This window comes from Sus scrofa, chromosome 15, assembly GCF_000003025.6.
Source record: "Sus scrofa isolate TJ Tabasco breed Duroc chromosome 15, Sscrofa11.1, whole genome shotgun sequence".
Taxonomy (NCBI): Eukaryota; Metazoa; Chordata; class Mammalia; order Artiodactyla; family Suidae; genus Sus; species Sus scrofa.
In genome coordinates this window covers 111087650-111107254 of record NC_010457.5, presented here as the reverse complement: position 1 = coordinate 111107254, position 19605 = coordinate 111087650, and the positions used below count along the sequence as shown (strand labels likewise).

The 19605-nt window shown below is 40.2% G+C and overlaps 1 protein-coding gene across 3 annotated transcripts in view; it reads left to right on the top strand.

The window, feature by feature from the left end:
• The window catches only part of PLEKHM3 (pleckstrin homology domain containing M3), a 196806-nt gene that overhangs the window by 78674 nt on the left and 98527 nt on the right, over positions 1 to 19605 (top strand). For all 3 annotated transcript variants that reach the window (XM_021076249.1, XM_021076247.1, XM_021076248.1), the window contains exons 4-5: positions 1201 to 1346; positions 12277 to 12470. In XM_021076249.1, the coding sequence (XP_020931908.1) occupies positions 1201 to 1346; positions 12277 to 12470 (340 nt within the window). The remainder of the gene's footprint in view (positions 1 to 1200; positions 1347 to 12276; positions 12471 to 19605) is intronic.

The window sequence follows — 19605 nt, the reverse complement described above, 5'->3', positions numbered from 1 at the left end:
CCATATCATAAAATACGCTTCATGTGAGATTTCTTTGATCAGTATAGTTCTTGTCACCCAACCATGAAATGGGCCACAAGGAATGATTTCTAAAATGAAAGCTGTAGATGAGGAAAGTCAGAAAAATGATGCTCTTTGTATAATCATGATTACCTGTGCTGGATGTTGTCCTCTGGGTTGATTGTAAGAGAATTTCTCTTAAAAAAAAAAAAAAAAAAAAAAGAATTTCTCTCATCTTCAGTGGAAGGTGGTTCCTCCTAGCTAAGGGAAAACAATGGCTTTTTTACAGGGCAGGGCCACGATTTATTACCAAGTCCCGCCAGCAGAACCAGGACAGTACTCACAGAATTCCTGGGCTTCTTTGGCCAGGAGAAGTGCCTTAGCAATCACTGGCAGGCACCCAGTGATCTTCAGAGATGGTCAGGATTTGGGAAAGTAGAGATCAGAGAAGAGGGTGTGGTGTGAGGAGAAATAATCCATGCCAAGAGGTGGAGGTGGCGTGAGCAGGCCGTGTTTATTTGGGACGCAGTGAGGAGAGTTCTTTGACTAGAACAAAGGGTTATATTCCCACTGGAGAGTAGGAGCAGGTAGTTGGAAAGGAAAGATGGGGGCCAGTCAAAGCACTCATTCCTTTCATTGATTTCATAAGCAAAGGAAGGCTACACATCAGGTTTTAGGATCCTTTTAGAGTCAGACAGGCTTAGAGCCAAACCCAAACTTCATCTCTTACTGGCAAGGTGACCTCAAGATAAAATACCTCACCTGGCTGAAACCTTAGTTTATTCATCTGTAAAAGAGAGCCAATGCCGTTTTCCTCATGGAGCTGTGGTGCTTGCTAAATAAGATTCTGTATGAGGAGCCCCCAGCCATGTTCCTGATGGAAGCGAAGTTTCTGAGGAGGAAAGTGAGGAGGTAAACGGAGGTTGGTCCTAGGAGACTGGTCTTTGGCAGCTATATGCCGAAGAGATGGAATCAAAAGAGGCCAGAAACAGGGTATCAGTTTCATCAGCCCCTCACCCCCACCCCCAGGAAGAGAAAGGGTGGAAACTGCCAGGCTAGGGAGAAGGGAGCGTGCCTGTACACACATGCCCCGCTGTTTCTTTCCTGTTGTAGACTTTTGTTTCATTTGAGGATTGTGTGACTTTGTTCTGTAGTGTGAGAAATACAACAATCAGAGACTTTTTCTTTTGCCTTGAACAGGATGCCAGCGATCCATAGGTCTTTCCTACGGGAAGGCCAAGGTGTGCAATTACAGCGGCTGGTATTACTGCAGCAGCTGCCATGTGGACGACAGTTTTCTCATCCCGGCACGCATAGTCCACAACTGGGATACTTCAAAGTATAAGGTAGGCATCCACGCTACACTGGGTTCGCTTCATAATAGCATGTTGGGTGTCTCCGTGTTGTCCGTGGATCCTAAAAATAATGATATGGGAACCTGAGGCTGACTTGAGTAAGTAGTCTCACAAAAGCAACCACTTTCTGCTCTTTCCCCGACTTTAAACTCTTTCTATTGCATTATTTCCCTCCTTTCTGTGGTTTTAGCTACCAGGGCTCATACGCTGATGACTCCTGCTTTTATCTCCAGCTCCAGTTTTGTTAATGAAAGTGAGATCTGTGGATTTCATTGCCTAATGACATTTATCTCAACTTTAGTTTTCAACCTAATAGTCTTCAGGATATTTGAACTGGTTAGCTCCATTGCACCCTCTTCCCACCCTTGTGCAAACCAGGTAATCAAATTTGGCCAGTTGAGAAATCTAACCCCCGGCAGGAGTGGTACTCTAGGCTTAGGATTTTTTTTTTTTTTTTTTTTTGTAGTCCTGGGTCCGGCCACACAATAGAGAATTCTGTTATCTGATCTGATTAGAAGCTTTCCTGACCCTTCTGCCAGAATGTAGTCACATCTGCTTTAAACGAACCCTCCCTCCGTGCAGAGTGCTACATACAAAGACAGCCAAGGTTTTTATACTTCCTTGCTAATAGGTAGCTGAGACTTGCTTCCATTGTACCTGTATTGCCCGAGAGCAAGTAGGCAGGAAAGTAACCTATAGCTGTCACCTATCTGTACTCTTTGAAGTTTGAAGTGAACATGACAGGCTTGAGGGGCCAGGTGGCTTGCATCCTTCTCTATGTCCCTGGGCGTCTCCTGTTCCATGCAGTAGCCACCCAGCTCTTCACCGACTTGCTTGCTACATCAAGGAGAGAACTGAAGCCATGAGATTTGAATACAAGTATCTATCTGCATTAATGCAAATCTATCTGCATTCTTCTAATGCAAAACTTTAACATTTATTTTATTTTACATTATTTTTTATTGAAGTATGGTTGATTTACAATGTGTTAATTTCTGCCACACAGAAAAGTGATTCATTTATACATATTTATACATTCTTTTTTTTTTAAATATTCTTTTCCATTATGGTGTATCACAGGATATTGACTATAGGTCCCTGTGCTGTACAGTAGGACTTGTTTTTTATCTACATAATAGCTTACATCTGCTAACCCCGGCCTCCCCTCTCCCCCTTGGCAAGCACAAGTCTATTCTCTCTGTCCGTGAGTGTTTCTGTTTCATAGATAAGTTCATTCGTGTCATATTTTGGATTCCACATGTAAGTGATATCATACGGCATTTGTCTTTCTCTGTCTGACTAACTTTGCTTCGTATGGTAATCTCTGGGCCCATCCATGTTGCTGTAAATGGCATTATTTTATTCTTTTATGGCTGACTACTATTCCATTGTATATATGTATCTCATCTTCTTTATCGACTCCTTGGTCGATGGACATTTGGGTTGTTTCCATGTCTTGGCTCTTGTGTGTCTACATTTGTACCTGTCCTTACGGCTTCCCTCCTGTGTGGAGAGGAAGAAGAGCCTTTTCTCTCATTTCGAGATCATCCTTCCACGTGCGCCCCAGATATTTTTACCCATCTCGGGAATTCCTGCCCTTTGTTCCAGAGCTGATAAAGGCATGTCCTCCTTGGCCAAACCTCTGATGCTCCCTGCCTTCTCCGTTTGGGCTTGGCTGGCTGTCTCCACACCACCACCACAGCACATGTGGGTCTCTCGAATTACACTTATTTAGGGTTTAATAGCAGGAGCTTATTGTTCAACAGGCATTTATCCAAATCCTCCATCCACCTCCAATTAGGTGCTTGATTTGTTGGGCCAAACTACTGGATCTTCCCTGTGCCTTCCTTTCCTAACATGTGTAGTGAACCCACACTACTTGTGTTCAAGTGTTAGCTTTGTCACTGATGAGCTGTCTAGCCTTGGCAAGTTCTTCAGTCTCTCTGTGTTTCAGTTTCCTTATCTGGAAAAGGACAATAATAACTCATAAGCTTACTCATGATTAAAATGGGTTCATGCATGGGAGCAAAGGACCTTGCACATAGCGTGTACCGAAGAGTGAAGCCTGTCCTGTGGGCGCCTCAAACTCAGTACACTCCGAATTGGCGTCCTTACACCCTCACCAGACATCCCTTTGGGTGTGCAAGGCTCCACCACTCCCACCACTGGGGCTGGGAGACTTCCTAGATGGACTCTTCCCTCTGGCACACCAGCCTGACCTGACTGGTTGGCAGAAATCCACAGCTGACCTTGAGCTCTGAGCTCACGCTCCCCACTGCAACATGCAGCCCCACCACAGGACTCAAACCCTCAGCGTGACTCACGTGGAAGGATTCAGCGGCCTCCTGACTGTGTTTCCTGCCTTCAAGTCTTGCCCCAGCAGTATTTCAGAAAAGTCCTGCTTTGCCCCAGCATTATTTCCAAAAAGTCCTATTCTCACCTTAGGTAAATTTTATACCCTCTCTTCGTCCTAGTTTCCTCACATTTAGAATGGAGTTAGCAGTAGTTATAGGACCTACTTCATAAGGCTGCTATTTGCTTAGATGAGTAATTCACAGAAAGCAGCAGTGCAATGTCTGGAATGTAAAGTACTCAATTAATACTGTTTTTTTACTATGATTGATATAAGATACATCCAAACCTCTTAGCCTGACACGAAGACCTTTTGTGACCTCCAGTCCCGGCCTTTCTAGCCTCTTCATCCACTCCGTTCTGCCCCCACTGTTCCTTTCAGGATGATGACACTCCTTCCCGTCGCCCCGTCCTCCCAGGCAGCTTCACACCCCTTGGCTTCCTCTCGCCCTCGTTCAGACCCTAAACCCGCCTCAACCTCATTTCCTCTCTTGATACTTTCCTTTCCCTCTGCCAGACAGTTTTCATTCTCTCCTCTGCATCTTGTACTTGACACTCTGAACGTAGGCTATAAATATATTTGCCAGGTGGGTGTGAGATAAAAACTTATTTAGAGGGAAAGAACATGGTTGAGTTGGGTTTAAATAGTTGAAATTAATCTACTTGGAGCAGGGCTTTGACAGCTGAGAGGTGTGGAGAGAGCAAGGGAGCAAGGCAGTGCCAGCCCCGTGATCACTGAGGGCTTAGGCTGATGGCACCTGCCCTCAGGCTACAACGTGCGCATCAGTGGAGCTAAAGCAGAAAAGGTGGCACTGAATGAGGAAAATGAAAATCCCAGGCATGGTTTATGAAGACATAGGACAGAGGAGATCCAGGTCTGTTTGCCATGATCCAGACCATCAATTCAGCCGTCACGAATGCAAGCAGTCTTTCTATAAAGCAGGTATTTTGTGGTGGTCATGCAGGTGACAAGGTTTGATTTTGAGACGATAGGTAAGTATTGAAGCTATCAGGTACCCTCACTTCATCCATGTCGCAAGTGAGGAAAATCTCCTTTCTCGGATCCTCCCTTCCTAGGACCTCAGACCAGGGAAGCTTTTAAAGAAAGAACAGAGCTGTTCAGTTTTATCTGGATCATCTCTCACTGGCCTTAAGTAACTATATTCCATTTAGTCCAGTGTCTGTGTCTTTGCTCAGATGCCAGGATTTAATTTAATGTTCCTAATTGTGAAGATCAATTCAGACCTATCAGTTTCCAAGACCAGACATCGTTCTGTGCAATCTGCCTGCTTCTCCTTAATTGCAAGTACGTGACTGGCTTGAATATCCATTTAAAAGAGTGAAAAATGGTTTTGCAGAGCAGAATGAAATCTGTCATCTTAAGCATTTGCTAGTGTGCCCTCCAGAGTAGTAATAATCCTAATTATTTTTAAAGCAGGATTTCATCTATTTTCCAGTATACATCCTGCAAATTGAGTTTGAGCTCCAGGATTACCTAGCAGCTAAACCCTGTCCTCAAATTCTATAGCCATTTTCTAATGAAATTCTCTCTGAGGATCACTTTCCCTCTATTCTCACCACCACTACCCCCAATTCAAAAATATCAGACATGACAGAGGTAGTTAAGGAACTCACACTTAGCCTCCACTTTTCCTAAACTGTGCGCCTTCACTGTGCTTTTTAAAAACATTTTTGTATCTTAGCCTGAATATTCACATTCCATTTAGCCAGGGGTTTTCCATGTTGCATAAACCATTTCCTATCTCTTTATCTTGAGAGGCATTCAAGGCAAGCTCTACCGCCCTTGCGGAGCTGGAGAGTAGCTCGCTGATGGGAAAAACCACTTGTTCAGAGTCATTTGGAGATTCTGAGAACAAATTGTAATTAACCTTAAGATTCCTCCTCCATTAGCCCACAGTGGCTGTTTTAGTAGAACCAAGAAGTTTTCTGGTTGGGATTGATCTTAGTAAAATTTTTGCCGTGATTTCTCATAATAGAAATGGGAAAAATACTGGAAGGAAACATTGCACCAAAGCAGTAAGTGGTTATTTTGCTGTGGTAAGGTTGTGGGTGATTTTTTTCCCCTCCGAATCTTTATTCTGCAGATTTTCAGTAAAGTGATTCTATTATTTTTCTTTTTATAAATTTTAACTGTCACGTAGCTCTATATATTATTTATATATATATGTATATATATATATATATATATATTCTATTTAAGAAAATATTAGGGGAGTTCTCTTGTGGTGCGGTGGGTTAAGAATCTGGCATTGTTGCTGCTGTGGCATGGTTTGGTCCTTGGCCCAGGAACTTCCACATGCAGCAAAAGAACTTACATTCAAAATGAAATTTAAAATTACTCACTGAATCACTGTCTATAACAGACAGATTGGAAAACAAAGTCCAGTCAAAAGGACAAGTTGCATAAATTGGGGTGTGTGTGTGTTTTTAATTCACGGAAGAATATGGAATGATTACCTAAAAAAAAAAAAAAAAGCCCAAGGAGAGTTTTATGATCTAAATGGAATGTTTTCTAAGAGCAACATTTATGCTCTATTGCCTGTTGCCATTTTTTGTATAAAAACAAAACAAACAAAAAACACATATATGGCCAATAAATAAATAAAATCATCTCGTGATCAAGAAAAAATTTTTAAAAAGAGAAAATATTAGGAATTAACCTCTTTTAATGCCTCAGAATTAGAAATATGATTGTTCTATCCTGTGATCAATAACTTCACCGTGGTGTAATGTGGTATGGGAGGCTATTTTTTTCTGTAAGGAAATTGCCTTGAACTGCTATACTTTTCTTCTTCTTTTTTAAACATAATATACTTTCACACAAGTTGAGATTTAAAAGTACAAAGGGCATATACACATTGATCATCCCCCACACCCTGTTTTTCCCACAGGCAACCAGATTACTCCTTCCAGAGATTTTACATGCATATATTTTTTTTCTTTATTTTATTTTGTTTTTACACAAAAAATGGCAATAGGCAATACAGCATATATGCTGCTCTTAGAAAACATTCTGTTTAGATCATACAATTCTTCCTTGGGCTTTTTTTTTTTTCATTTTTTTTATTACTCAAATGAATTTATCACATCTGTAGTTGTATAATGATCATAACAATCTGATTTCACAGGATTTCCATCCCAATCCTTGGGCTTTTTTAAACAGCTATTCTATATTCTGCCATGAATTTAACACACACACACACGCATACACGCAGCAATGTATCCAACTTGTCCTTTTGACTGGACTTTGTTTTTCCAATCTTTCTGTTATAGACAATGATTCAGTGAGTAACTTTATATTTCATATATAAAGTTTTGAATGTATATGAGTGAGACTCCCATCCATGACTGAGACTACTTGTCGGTGACTTCCTACGCCTGTGTACACCTGTGAGCTGGACAGGTGTTGCCGAGCTTGTATGCTCTACTTTACCCCTATCTTCTTGCACATGCCTTCCTTCCCTTTGCATCAGATGTCAGCTTTCACCTCCCTTGTCACTGTGCTGCCTCTAGCTGTGCTTCCCCTTTTCTACTTTATTAGCTCCAAATATGTCATGAATTTAGAAACAACCGAATTGTTAGAAGTGTGTGGTTCAGAGTCACAGCCTGAGCACTGTGAAGTTCTCATTCATCTGTTCAGCAGGTGTTTATTGAACACTTACTGTGTTCTAGGTGTTGGTGCATTGCCTTTGCCGAGTGAATTTCTCATGAAAGAGAAAGACAGAAAACACATTACAAATAAGGGACTTCTAGATAAATGAAGTGTTACTGGACTTTAGTTTTTGTTTTAGAGTTGAAATCAAATGGGAACCCACACACCAGTGTACCGCCTCCTTAAGTTATGGGTTCGTCCCACTCGCTTTCTGTCTGACTGGGGAGGAGGAAAGGACAGAACAGGGATGGGGATCACCTCTTTTAAAGAGTGATGAACAGAGAGTTTACGGTGGAGTTATTAAAATACAAACTGTGAGTGTGAACTCTACTAAAAAGCACAGAGCAGCGTATCCCGACACCCAGGTTTGGGCTCGAGTTCTGCCGCAAGATGACCACAGACAAGTCACTTGAGTTCTTTGTTCTCAGTTTTCTCTATTACGTGGAGGTCATGATGGAGACAGATGCCCCTTCCTCTGGTTGGTGATTGCGACCTTGGCCGAATTTCTTCTCCCACCACCCCTTCCACACGGGCTGCCTGTCTGTAGCCAGATAGGCTGGAAGTGACTGGCTTAAGCAGGTTTTCGTTAGTGCTCCAGGCCCAGAGCTTATGCTAACGTGCTGCACTTGGAACCACCGAGAGAAGAATGTGGCATGTGGCATATTTCTTGTCGACCTCAGAGTATCTTTTCTGTGTGACTGGTGTTCCTTGGAACACAGGTTGAGGAAAACTGAACTAGATTATCTGTACCAGTTCTTGTTATTCTAAGATTATGGTCTCCTCTGTGTTATTCTGATGCTTTTTCTTCCTTTAACAAAAACGAAAGTCCTCACGCCACATTCTCCTCCTTTTCAAATTGCTATCTATTGTCCCACATTCCCTTTGCCCCATTGTTTTATTACCCTGGGCTATTTTTGCGAGGGAACGTACCAGGACACTGTTCCAGAACCTCTTGGAATTACGCAAACCTCAACAACATTTGAGAATTTTGCTTTTAAGAGGTAGCTGTCACTAGCATGACAAAAGACATATTATGTTCAAATCTGTATTAGTGGTGCTTAATGTTCAAATCAATTGACAAATATATTTTCAGATACATCTATGTATCTAGCAGACTGATCACTACTAGTTTGTAGATAATTACAACCTGAGTAGGCTCTTTTCTCCAACTCCTCCTGAGAGAGAGATGGGGTAGGGAAACCTGGTTCTTCCTGGACCACCTGCTTCTCAACGCTCATGAATCACGCACCAGAGCCACTTCACAAACTGTGACAAAACCACGGTCACACACAGAATTGAGTTCTTATAGCTTACACCATTCTAAGTTAAAAGAGCTATGGAAAGAAACCGGTTTATGTAATAATACTAATGTTATTAATAAATATTAAATATTATTCAGTACAATACTAACAGGCCAGTAGGTTTGAAAAGTGAACTGTCAACCCTGTACAAATCGTGTCTAATGTGAATGGAGTGGGATCACGGAAAAGAATGCCAACCTAAACCATTCACTTTTTGAAAGGGAAGAATATTGGGCTTATCCATTGGCATCTATGAGCTGAGTTTTCATCTCAGAAACAGCACTGAGGCTTTGATGTTTTTCATACTTTGGTAGGCAAGAAGTACGATGGTAGCTCTTAGCTCTTCGGTAGAAGGTATTTGGTATTCAAATATAACTCATAAAATATTTTGGTTAATAAGAAAATTTCTCTCACATCAACTTTATCATTTAAGAATATCATTGGTTCCCTTCCCTGAGTAACTATATATTTTTTTAAAAAGCTTTTTTAATTACAGTTGAGTTTGAAAGTAGAATGCTCAGGCTAGTCTGGAGGGTCATTTCAAACTTATCCCTACTGATTGCCTATTTTGCAAAAATAGCCTTTAATATTTGCTGCACTTTGAGTTCTCTCAAAAATTCCCTCATCCATGTAGTGGATGGTTCTCAACCAGCGAGCATGTGCTCAGCCTCACTGCCCAAAATGGCTCAACAGGGCAGAGATTTATTTGTTCACATACTCAGGCAGCTGAGGTCACAATGGGCTGTGTATTCTTAACACTAGTTAATAACTTTGCCAAGCAGAGCCTTAGGCATTATTGAAACTAGCTGTTTTTGTTTTCAGTAATTTCAGCTTATGAATGCTGATGTGGGTAGCTGCCGGCCCATTTGCCTCGCTGCTTTTACCATCTCTGTAAAAGACTTTTTTTTTTTTTTTTTTTTTTCCCCATTCGGGCTTAAGCACCACCTGAAGAGAGAAGCCTTTTAAGGCCTGGGAGACTGGCCAGTGCCCTTTGTCCTGTTCACCTACTAAAAGGTAGCATTGTTAACCTAATTCAGCCGGGCCCTGGCTCAGTATAAACACTCCTCAATAGAGGCAGAAAGACTAATTGAATTGTACAATACATCATTCTTCAGCAACAGTTTCAAGTGGATTGTACTTCATTTTCCAGAACACCGTCCATTTTTTCCTCATTTAAGATATTTAAACATAGCAAATATTTAACCATGATAAACAAGATGTTTGAACCCAATTCTGTATTTCCTGGCTGAACTGTGAGCTACATGAGGACAGGGCCCTGCCTGTTGTGGTCTCCACTGAATGCCAGATGCCTGCTATAGTGTCTGCCATGTATGCACCTGCATCTGTAGACCTCAAAATGAGACATTATTTAGCCCTGTCAGCTGTTATTTCATCTGGTTAAATAGTCGAAGGTTTTGGCTAATTCTCTGTGCCTCTTTGTGAGCTGGATTTGCAGACTGTAAACTTCATTAACTCCTAACTCTTTAACTCTGCAGGATCCCAGAGCATCACACAACAGAACAGGTACCTCAGAAAAACTGCTTATAAATATAAGGGGGAAAAGTGACAGTTTTTTTTTTGGGCGGGGGTAGGGGGACACAGGCTACACCCATGGCATTCGGAAGTTCCCAGGCCAGGGATCAAACCCACACGCCCAAGAGTTCCCATTCTGGCTTAGAGGGTTAAGAACCCAACATAGTGTCTCCGAAGATGTGGGTTCGATCTCTGGCCTCCCTCAGTGGGTTAAAGATCTGGGATTGAAGCAAGCTGCAGCATAGGTCTCAGATACAGCTTGGATCCAGCATTGCTGTGGCGTAGGCCTGCAGCTCCGATTCAACCCCTAGCCCAGATGCCACAGGTGTGTCCATAAAAAGAAAAGAGGAAAAGAAAAAAACAAAACAAAATGAAAAAAAGCCCCGCACCGCAGCAACCCTAGCCACAGCAGTGTCAATGCCAGGTTCTTTGCCCACTGAGCCACGAGGGAACTCAAAAAAATGACTTTTATTAGAAGAAAACATTGATCCTTTTTTTTTTTTTGCATTTCTTTTATAAGCACTTTATACATATGAAAATATTGAATTTCATAAATGTGTTTTTAATCAACATACAATAGCCATACATTTAGTTATCACATGTACATACCAATAGGTTTTTGTGTTGTGTCTGCTTGTTGTACTCTCTTCTGTCCTGTCCTTGTCCACCAAGTGAATTTCTGTTTATCTTTCTAGATCTTGAGCCAGTGCCACCTGCTTTCCCAGGCCTGCCCTGGCTCCTAGCTCCCTTTTCTCCCCATTATGGTCGATGACTTCTTCCTTTAAGCTACAAGTGGACCTAACCCATATTCCTTTTGTGGTAAATGACAGGCTATGTGCTACATGTATTTTTAAAATTAATTGTCTATTATTCTCAAGTGAGTTCCATGAGGATAGGGAGTGTGTACTATTTATCTTAATACTCTTCTCAGAGTATGGAACATTGGATTTTTGTTTTTTTGGGTTTTTTTAAAATTTTTTTTTATAAGCAAAGTTGTTTGTTTTTGTTTCTGTTGGATTCCAGTCTTAGTCCCAGTTCTGGAGAGGTTTTGGTGGAAACTTAGTGGAGAAGTTTTGCCTTTCATAAATAGAAACTGAGCCAACTCTGCATATCACTTAGCCAGTCTATGTCCTCGGTATTGGTGAATTGTTTTATAAAGATCCCCAGATTATCTACAGATTGTGCATTATTTAAGCTGCATTGGGTTTCAACTATTTTTACTGATGACAATAACATTTTTAAATCAGCTTTCATATTCTTGATGTTTACTACCAGAAGGGGCTGTGAAGTTGGATGGATATATTGGCCAGAGTCGGCCCAAGCTCAGAGCTGTTCTAAAAGGAGCAACTCTTTTCTGTCCACTAAATTGTGTTTTAGCGTGTTTCTGTGCACATTGTTCTGCATATGATAGCCTTTTCTTTTGGGCGGGGAGAATAGATCCTTTTTATTCTTTTTGAATTTTGTAATATGTGCATGGTTTATCTATTTTTTTAAAGTGGCTACTCTTAGTAAGTGTTATGGAGTATATATACATATATATGCAATATATATAGTTTTTTCAATCAGCATTACTATTAAGAGTCTTAATGAATTCCTTTTGCTTTTTATTTTGAAATAATTATGGATTCATGGGAAGTTGCATAGATAATATAATACAGACCAGGGAGGTCCTGTGCATTTCTCACTCACTTTCTCCACTGTTTATATCTTAAATAATTATAGTACAATACTTAAAAAACCCCACACAAGCAGGAAATTTATATTGGTATGCTGGGCCCATGTAGTTCTGTGTCATTTTATCACAAGTGTAGATTTGTGTAATCACATAATCAACATACAGAATTAATAAATTCCTTTCAATGCCCAGGTTACTTTTACCAGTTGGGTTTCTGGAAGAGAGGAAGAAAAGGCACATTTTCTAATTTAGCTAAACTATGGGCTTTTTCATTGGGCTCTGTCCAGAACCTAGTATTACTCTGCTATTTAAGCTATGGTTCCTGGTTGGAGGAGGTGTAGAGAGTGGGTGACTGGACAGCACTAACTGAGAAAGTTTCTTTTGTAGGTGTCTAAGCAGGCCAAAGAGTTTCTGGAATACGTGTTCGAGGAGCCCCTGATCGACATCCAGCAGGAGAACCCCATGCTGTATGGACATGCTGAGCCGCTGGCCACTGTGGTGCGGCTGCGGCAACGGCTGAAATCGCTGCGAGCCTATTTGTTCAGCTGCCGGGCGGCGGTGGCCGAGGATCTGCGCCGCAGGTAAGAGTCATAAATGTCAGCAGGCTCCAGTTTGTTTTTCTTTCCCGCCCCAGGCGGGTAGTTAGATGATCTCCAAGGGCCTCTACAGCGCCAAGCGTCTCGAATTCTGTGGCTCTCCCTCTGGGCTCAACTTTGACTTTTTCCTCCAAGGTCCTCTATCCAGCTGAGCCAAGCACAGTGAAAATAATATCTCAGCGTCACTGAAGGCTTTTAACTCATGGATCGAGTTCCCATGGCAGTGAAGACTTCTCAATACCTATAGGTTAACTTGAGATAATAGTCATGGGAGTGTCTTCATCAATCACTTATGTAGAGCTTTACATTTTCCTCGATTTCAGTTGCTATTATCATCAGGAAAAAATGAACATGGTTGAGATTTTTTTTAATTAAAAACTTTTTTTTCAATGGAAAATAAGTAGGTGGCCATTCAAATCTTGTTTTCCAGACAGAAAAAAACTTGGAAAGTGATGCACATGGTAGAACTGGGATTAAAATGCATTAAAAAAAAAAAAAAAAAAAAACCATGAAAAGGGCCAGGATTCTGCCTTTTTATATTACCATTGGCACAGGCTGCTTTTCCATAGCTTGGTTATCTCAGAGTTTATGGAACACAGAAGTCCATACCAGGCCCAGATCCTCAACATAAAGCTGAAGTGAAAATGTGCCTGTTCTCATCAAATTCCTTCTTTTACAGTTAGGTTTTACTGGCATTTAAATCCTCACCCTCAGCATATATGAACTAGCTTATACTTGAAATAATTGTTGATGATGTTCGTAAGTTCCCAAACATACCTTTTAATTTTTTTTAATAGAAATTGAAAAGCATACGTTAGTCATAGTTTTTGGAGGCAAGCCTGTGTGAATAAGAACCTTGGAAAGTGATACCGTTTGCTATTTGAAATCCAATTAAGAGCCAAAGAAACTGACAAAACCCCAGGCATCTGAAGAAGACCGTTTTAAAAAGAACTAAATGTAGATAGTGAAGGATACATAATATCTAGACAAGCTCTCATAAAATAATAATGAAAAGGCAGCTGCCATAAAGCAAAATATTTCTCAGTGGTAGTCATTGTATTACCTAGTTGTTTTGCAGAAAGCACTAGAAAGTGGTCAGGATTTATCCTTGTAAAGTCTAGGCAAGTCTTAATTTTAAAAAATCAGGGCAATAAAGAAAGGCAATAAAATTATATGTCTCAAACTAATACACCGACTAAACCAGAAACAAGATTGTTAACATTCAAGATATGTTTGTTCTATTACTTTCAGTACATTTTGGCTTTGGTCAGAGCTGGTTTTTCCTGTGCTTACATTTTTAAATAATATTAAAAACCTACACATGGGAATCATGTTAGGTACCTTTCTGATATAATGTTTTACTTTGATGAAATATGCCAAATCAGGGCACACATTTAGATATTAAATAGCGGATCTTCTCTTCATGTGGATGAGTCAGACAACCTATGCTGTTCTAGCGGTGGTGGTTTTCTTATGTCAGACCCCCCAGGAGAGGAGTGAAAGTTCTAGAGAGAAGGCATTCCTAGAGCTGTGAGAATGAAAATGGTAGCCTTTTTTCCCTTTTCCTTCATTTTTCTTTCCTGGACTTTTTCATGACCATTATGTAGTGTAGCGGCTGGCACAAGGTGGGTGTTCAGTCAGTACTGAATTGGTAGTGGTTAGCAGGAGAGATGGGTGGTGGATGGATGTCTATTAGACTTAAGACATTTCAGACCACTAAACCATGGCTAGCAGCCCAGTTTTGAGGAAGAAGTCATCTTCAGATTCCTCTTTTTCTTACTTCGCTATGTCACTTGGCACAATGTTTGACTTGAAACATTTAGAAGTTGTTGAATGAATGAACAAATGAACTAAAGAACAATTGAATCAGTCAAAAAAAGATTTAGTTGGTTTTGTTTCTGGGATAAGTCTCAAATCTTTCCTTTTCTAGTGCACTGCCCTGGTTCAGTCTCAGGACGATTATAATATCCTTCTAACTAGTCTGTCTCACTTGGGTTTCTTTCCTCTTCAGTTGGACCTTAACATCAGACAAATTATTAAAGCACAAGTATGGATGTAAATCCAGGAGTGGGTTTGCTGGATCATATAGCAATTCTATTTTAAGGTTTTTGAGAAACTTCCATACTGTTTTCCATAGTGACTGTACCAATTTACATTCCTGCCAACAGTATAGGAAATTTCCATTTTCTTCATACCCTCCCCAGCATTTATTTGTAAACCTTTTAATGATGGCCATTCTGACTGGTATGGCGTGGTACCTCATAGTAGTTTTAATTTGGATTTCTCTAATAATTAGGATGAGCATGTTTTCATGTGCCTATTGGCCATCTGAATACCTTCTTTGGAGAAATGTCTATTAAGATCTTCTCCCCATTTTTCAATTGGGTTGTTTGTTTTTTTGTTATTGAATTATATGAGCTGTTTGTATGTTTTGCAGTTTAAGCCTTTGTTAGTAGCATCATCTGCAGATATTTTCTCCCAGTTCATAGGTTGTCTTCTTGTTTGCTTATGATTTCCTTGGCTGTGCAAAGTTTATAAGTTTGACCAGGTCCCATTTGTTCATTTTTGCTTTTATTTCTATTGCCTTGGGAGACTGACCTAATAAAACATTTGTATGATTTATGTCAGAGAATATTTTACATATGTTGTCTCCTAGGAGTTTTATGGTGTCGTGTCTTATATTTAAGTCTTAAAGCCATTTTGAGTTTATTTTTGTACATGGCGTGAGGGTGTGTTTTAGTTTCATTGATTTACATGCAGCTGCCCAATATTCCAAACACCTCTTGCTGAGAGTCTGTCTTCTCATTTTATATTCTTGCCTCCTTTGTTGAAGATTAATTGACTGTAGGTGTGTGGATTTGTTTCTGAGCTCTATATTCTGTTCCATTTATCCATATATCTGTTTCTATACCAATTCCACACTGTTTTGATTACTGTGACTTTATAGTATTGTCTGAAGTCTGGGAGAATTACGCCTCCTGCTTTGTTCTTTTTCCTCTGGATTGCTTTGGCAATTCTGGGTCTTTTATGGTTCTGTATAAATTTTACCCTTTTTTTTGGGGGGGGGAGGTGTTGCACCCTCAGCATATGGTGGTTCCCAGGCTAGGGTCCAATCAAGGCCATAGCTGCCGGCCTATACCACAGCCACAGCACCGTCAGATCCTTAACCCTCTGAGTGAGGCCAGGATCAAACCCACAACCTCAAGGTTCCTAGTCAGATTAGTTTCCACTGCGCCATGCTGGGAACTCCTGTATAAGTTTTTAGATTATTTGTTCTAGTTCTGTGAAAAATGTCATGGGTAATTTCCATGGGTAAAATGTCATGATAGGGATTGCATTAAATTCATAGTTTGCTTTGGGTAGTATGGGATTGCATTAAATCCATAGATTGCTTTGGGTAGTATGACCATTTTAACAATATTCATTCTTCTAATCCAAGAGGTTATCTTTCCATTTCTTTGAGTCATTTTCAGTTCCCTTTATTAATATTTTGTAGTTCTCAACATATAAGTCTTTCACCTCCTTGGTGAGGTTTATTACCAAGTAATTATTTTTTTGTGTGATTTTGAAAGGGAATGTTTGTTTACATTTACTTTCTGATATTGGTTAGTGTAAAGAAGTGCAACTGATTTTTTTTTTTTTCTTTTTGCCATTTCTTGGGCCACTCCCGTGGCATATGGAGGTTCCCAGGCTAGGGGTTGAATTGGAGCTGCATCTGCTGGCCTACGCCAGAGCCACAGCAACGCGGGATCCGAGCCGCGTCTGCAACCTACACCACAGCTCAGGGCAATGCCGGATCCTTAACCCACTGAGCAAGGCCAGGGATTGAACCCGCAACCTCATGGTTCCTAGTCGGATTCATTAACCACTGAGCCATGACGGGAACTCCACAACTGATTTCTATATGTTAATCTTGTATACTGCTACCTTGCTGAATTCATTTGTCAGTTCTAGTAGTTTTTGTGTGGAATCTTTAGGGTTTTATATATGTAGTTATATACATATAATGACAATTTTATCTCTTCCCTACCAATTTGAATACATTTTATTTCTTTTTCTTGTCTGATTGCTGTGGCTAGAACATCCAATACTGTGTTAAATAGAAGTAGTGAGAGTGGACATCCTTGTCTTGTTCCAGATTTTAGTGAGAAGGCTTTCACCATTTCACTGTTCAGTATTATATTGGCTGTGGGTTTGTCATAAATAGCTTTTTATTATGTTATGTTCCTTCTATACCCTCTTTCATAAGGGTTCTTATTGTAAATGGATGTTTAATTTTATCAAATGCTTTTTTTAAAGTCCCTGTCATGGCTCAGTGATGACAAACAGGACTAGTATCCATGAGGATGCAGATTTGATCCCTGGCCTCACTCTGTGGGTTAAGGATCTGGCATTGCTGTGGCCGTGGCATAGGCCAGCAGCTATAGTTTCCATTCAACCCTAGCCTGAGAACTTCCATATGCCATGGGTGCGGCCCTAAAAAGAAAAAAAAAAAAAAAAAAAAAAGTTAAGAAATGCTTTTTCTGCATCTATTGAGATGTTCATGTGGTTTTTATCTTTTCTTTTTTTGTGGTATATCACATTGATTGATTTGTGTATATTGAATCATCCTTGGGATGAATCCAGCTTGGTTGTGGTGTAGGATTTTTTTTTTAAGGTATTATTGGATTCAGTTTGCCAATATTTTGTTAAGAATTTTTGCATCTATATTCATCAAAGACATTGCATATAATTTTCTTTTTTTGGTGGTGGCTTTGTCTGGTTTTGGTAGCAAGGTGATGGTAGCTGCATACAATTCGTTTGGGAGTGTTCCTTCCTCTTCAATATTTTGGAGTAGTTTGAGACGGATCAGAGTAAGTTTTTCTTTGTAGGTCTGGTAGAATTCACCTGTGAAGCCATCTGGTCCTGGACTTTTGTTTGTAGGGAGTTTTTTTTAATTATAGCATTTATTTCACTTCTAGTGATTGGTCTGTTGAAATTATATATTTCTTCTTGATTCAGTTTCTAGAATCTGTATGTTTCTAGAAAATTGTCCATTTCTTCTAGGTTGTCAAATATGTTGGCATGCATCCCTATGTTCATAGCAGCACTATTTACAATACCCAAGGCATGGAAACAGACTAAATAGCCATTAACAGATGAATGAATAAAGAAGATGTGGTGTACACACACACAGGAATATTACTCAGCCATAACAAAGAATGAAATAATGCCATTTGCAGCAACATGGATGGACCTAGATATTATCATACTAATCAAAGTCAGAAAAAGATAATACCATAGATATCACTTTATGTAGATTTGTGTCTTTTTTAAGATTTGTATTTTTTCCCTTATAGTTGATTTACAATGTTCTTTCAATTTTTGCTGTATAGCAGTGACCCAGTCATACATACATATATATATATTCTTTTTCTTACATTATCCTCCATCATGTTCCATCACAAGTGAATATAGTTCCCTCTGCTATACAGCAAGATCTCATTGTTTATCCACTCCAAATGCAATAGTTTGCATCTACTAACATCACTTATATGTAGAATCTAAAATGTGAGACAGGAGTTCCCGTCGTGGCTCAGTGGTTAACGAATCCGACTAGGAACCATGAGGTTGCGGGTTCGGTCCCTGCCCTTGCTCAGTGGGTTAAGGATCTGGCATTGCCGTGAGCTGTGGTGTAGGTTGCAGACGCGGCTCGGATCCCGCGTTGCTGTGGCTCTGGCATAGGCCAGTGGCTACAGCTCCGATTCAACCCCTAGCCTGGGAACCTCCATATGCCGCGGAAGTGGCCCAAGAAATGGCAAAAAGACCAAAAATAAATAAATAAATAAATAAAATAAAATGTGAGACAAATGATCATATCTATAAGACAGAAATAGACTCACAGATAGAGAGAACAGACTGTGGTTACCAAGGGCAGGAGGAGGGTGGGAGAGGGGAGGATTGGGAGTTTGGGATTCGCAGATACAAACTATTATATACAGGATGGGTAAACAACAAGGTCCTACTGTATAGCACAAGAAACTACATTAAATATCTGTGATATCCTGTGATAAACCACAATGAAAAAGAATATATATGTATGTTTAACTGAATCATTTTGCTGTGCAGCCATTAACACAACATTGTAAATCAACTATACTTCAATAAAATTTAAAAAAATAATAAAGCACAAGTGCAGAATTAAAGATGTTCCCCCAGTCTAATCCCGTATTTTTCTACACTGTCAAATACGCGTGCACTTCAAACGTAAATGATTATTTAACTCTTCCCTTAATGTATTCTATTGTGGGAATAAAATGGTTTTTACAGCTGAAGGACTCACAGTAGTGCTTATGCATCGTGCTTTTACACTCAGTACTATTGCTAATACTGCTTTCTTATGCTTAACAGTTCTTGTCTCTAGCTTTAAAAAATCTTCGTTAAAAGGTTCCACTTAAAAGCCACCCCTGATGCTCTGTCTACTGGAGTCAGTCCCCTTCTCCTGCTACTTCCTGTGTTGGCAGAGGAGTGAGCAAGAGGAAGTGGGTTGGAGAGCTAACTGGGCACAGGGCCCACGGTTCCTGGTATGCAGTGCATACTTATCTACACATTTGTTGCAAAAAATGGTTGGGGAGGGGGGAGAGGGTGTTCCCTAAGTGCAAGGCTTAAGGCAATGATTCCTGCAGAGCCCTAGAGGAGGCACAGTGTGGGTTTTTTTTAAAACGTTATATTAATTTCTCCATATTTATATGCTGTTAAAATAATGTTTGGGGTTACTGTGCTTTCCAGCCTAGCTCAGAGAAAAGTATACCAGTAGCAGGCAGTACTCATATTTTTTGGTGGGGGGGAGGAGGGGTGATTAGGGGAGCCTAGAAATCTTTTTGATTCACTTTGAAATATGACTATGTAGTGAAATATATTGAAGAGATTTTCTCGGACGTCCATACTTCTTACAGCTAGGTCATACTTAGTATTAATTCTGCCTTCTTCAGCATCTACGAAAATCACCATAGCTACAAAGGGGAACCACTGGCCGCCTCATATGCTAAAATTCCTGTCACCAGAAGCCACCTCTTACCTTTGGAATCTAACTTTTTAAAAACAAAATTAGCCACCAGTACCTTTAGCGTTGATAGAACTT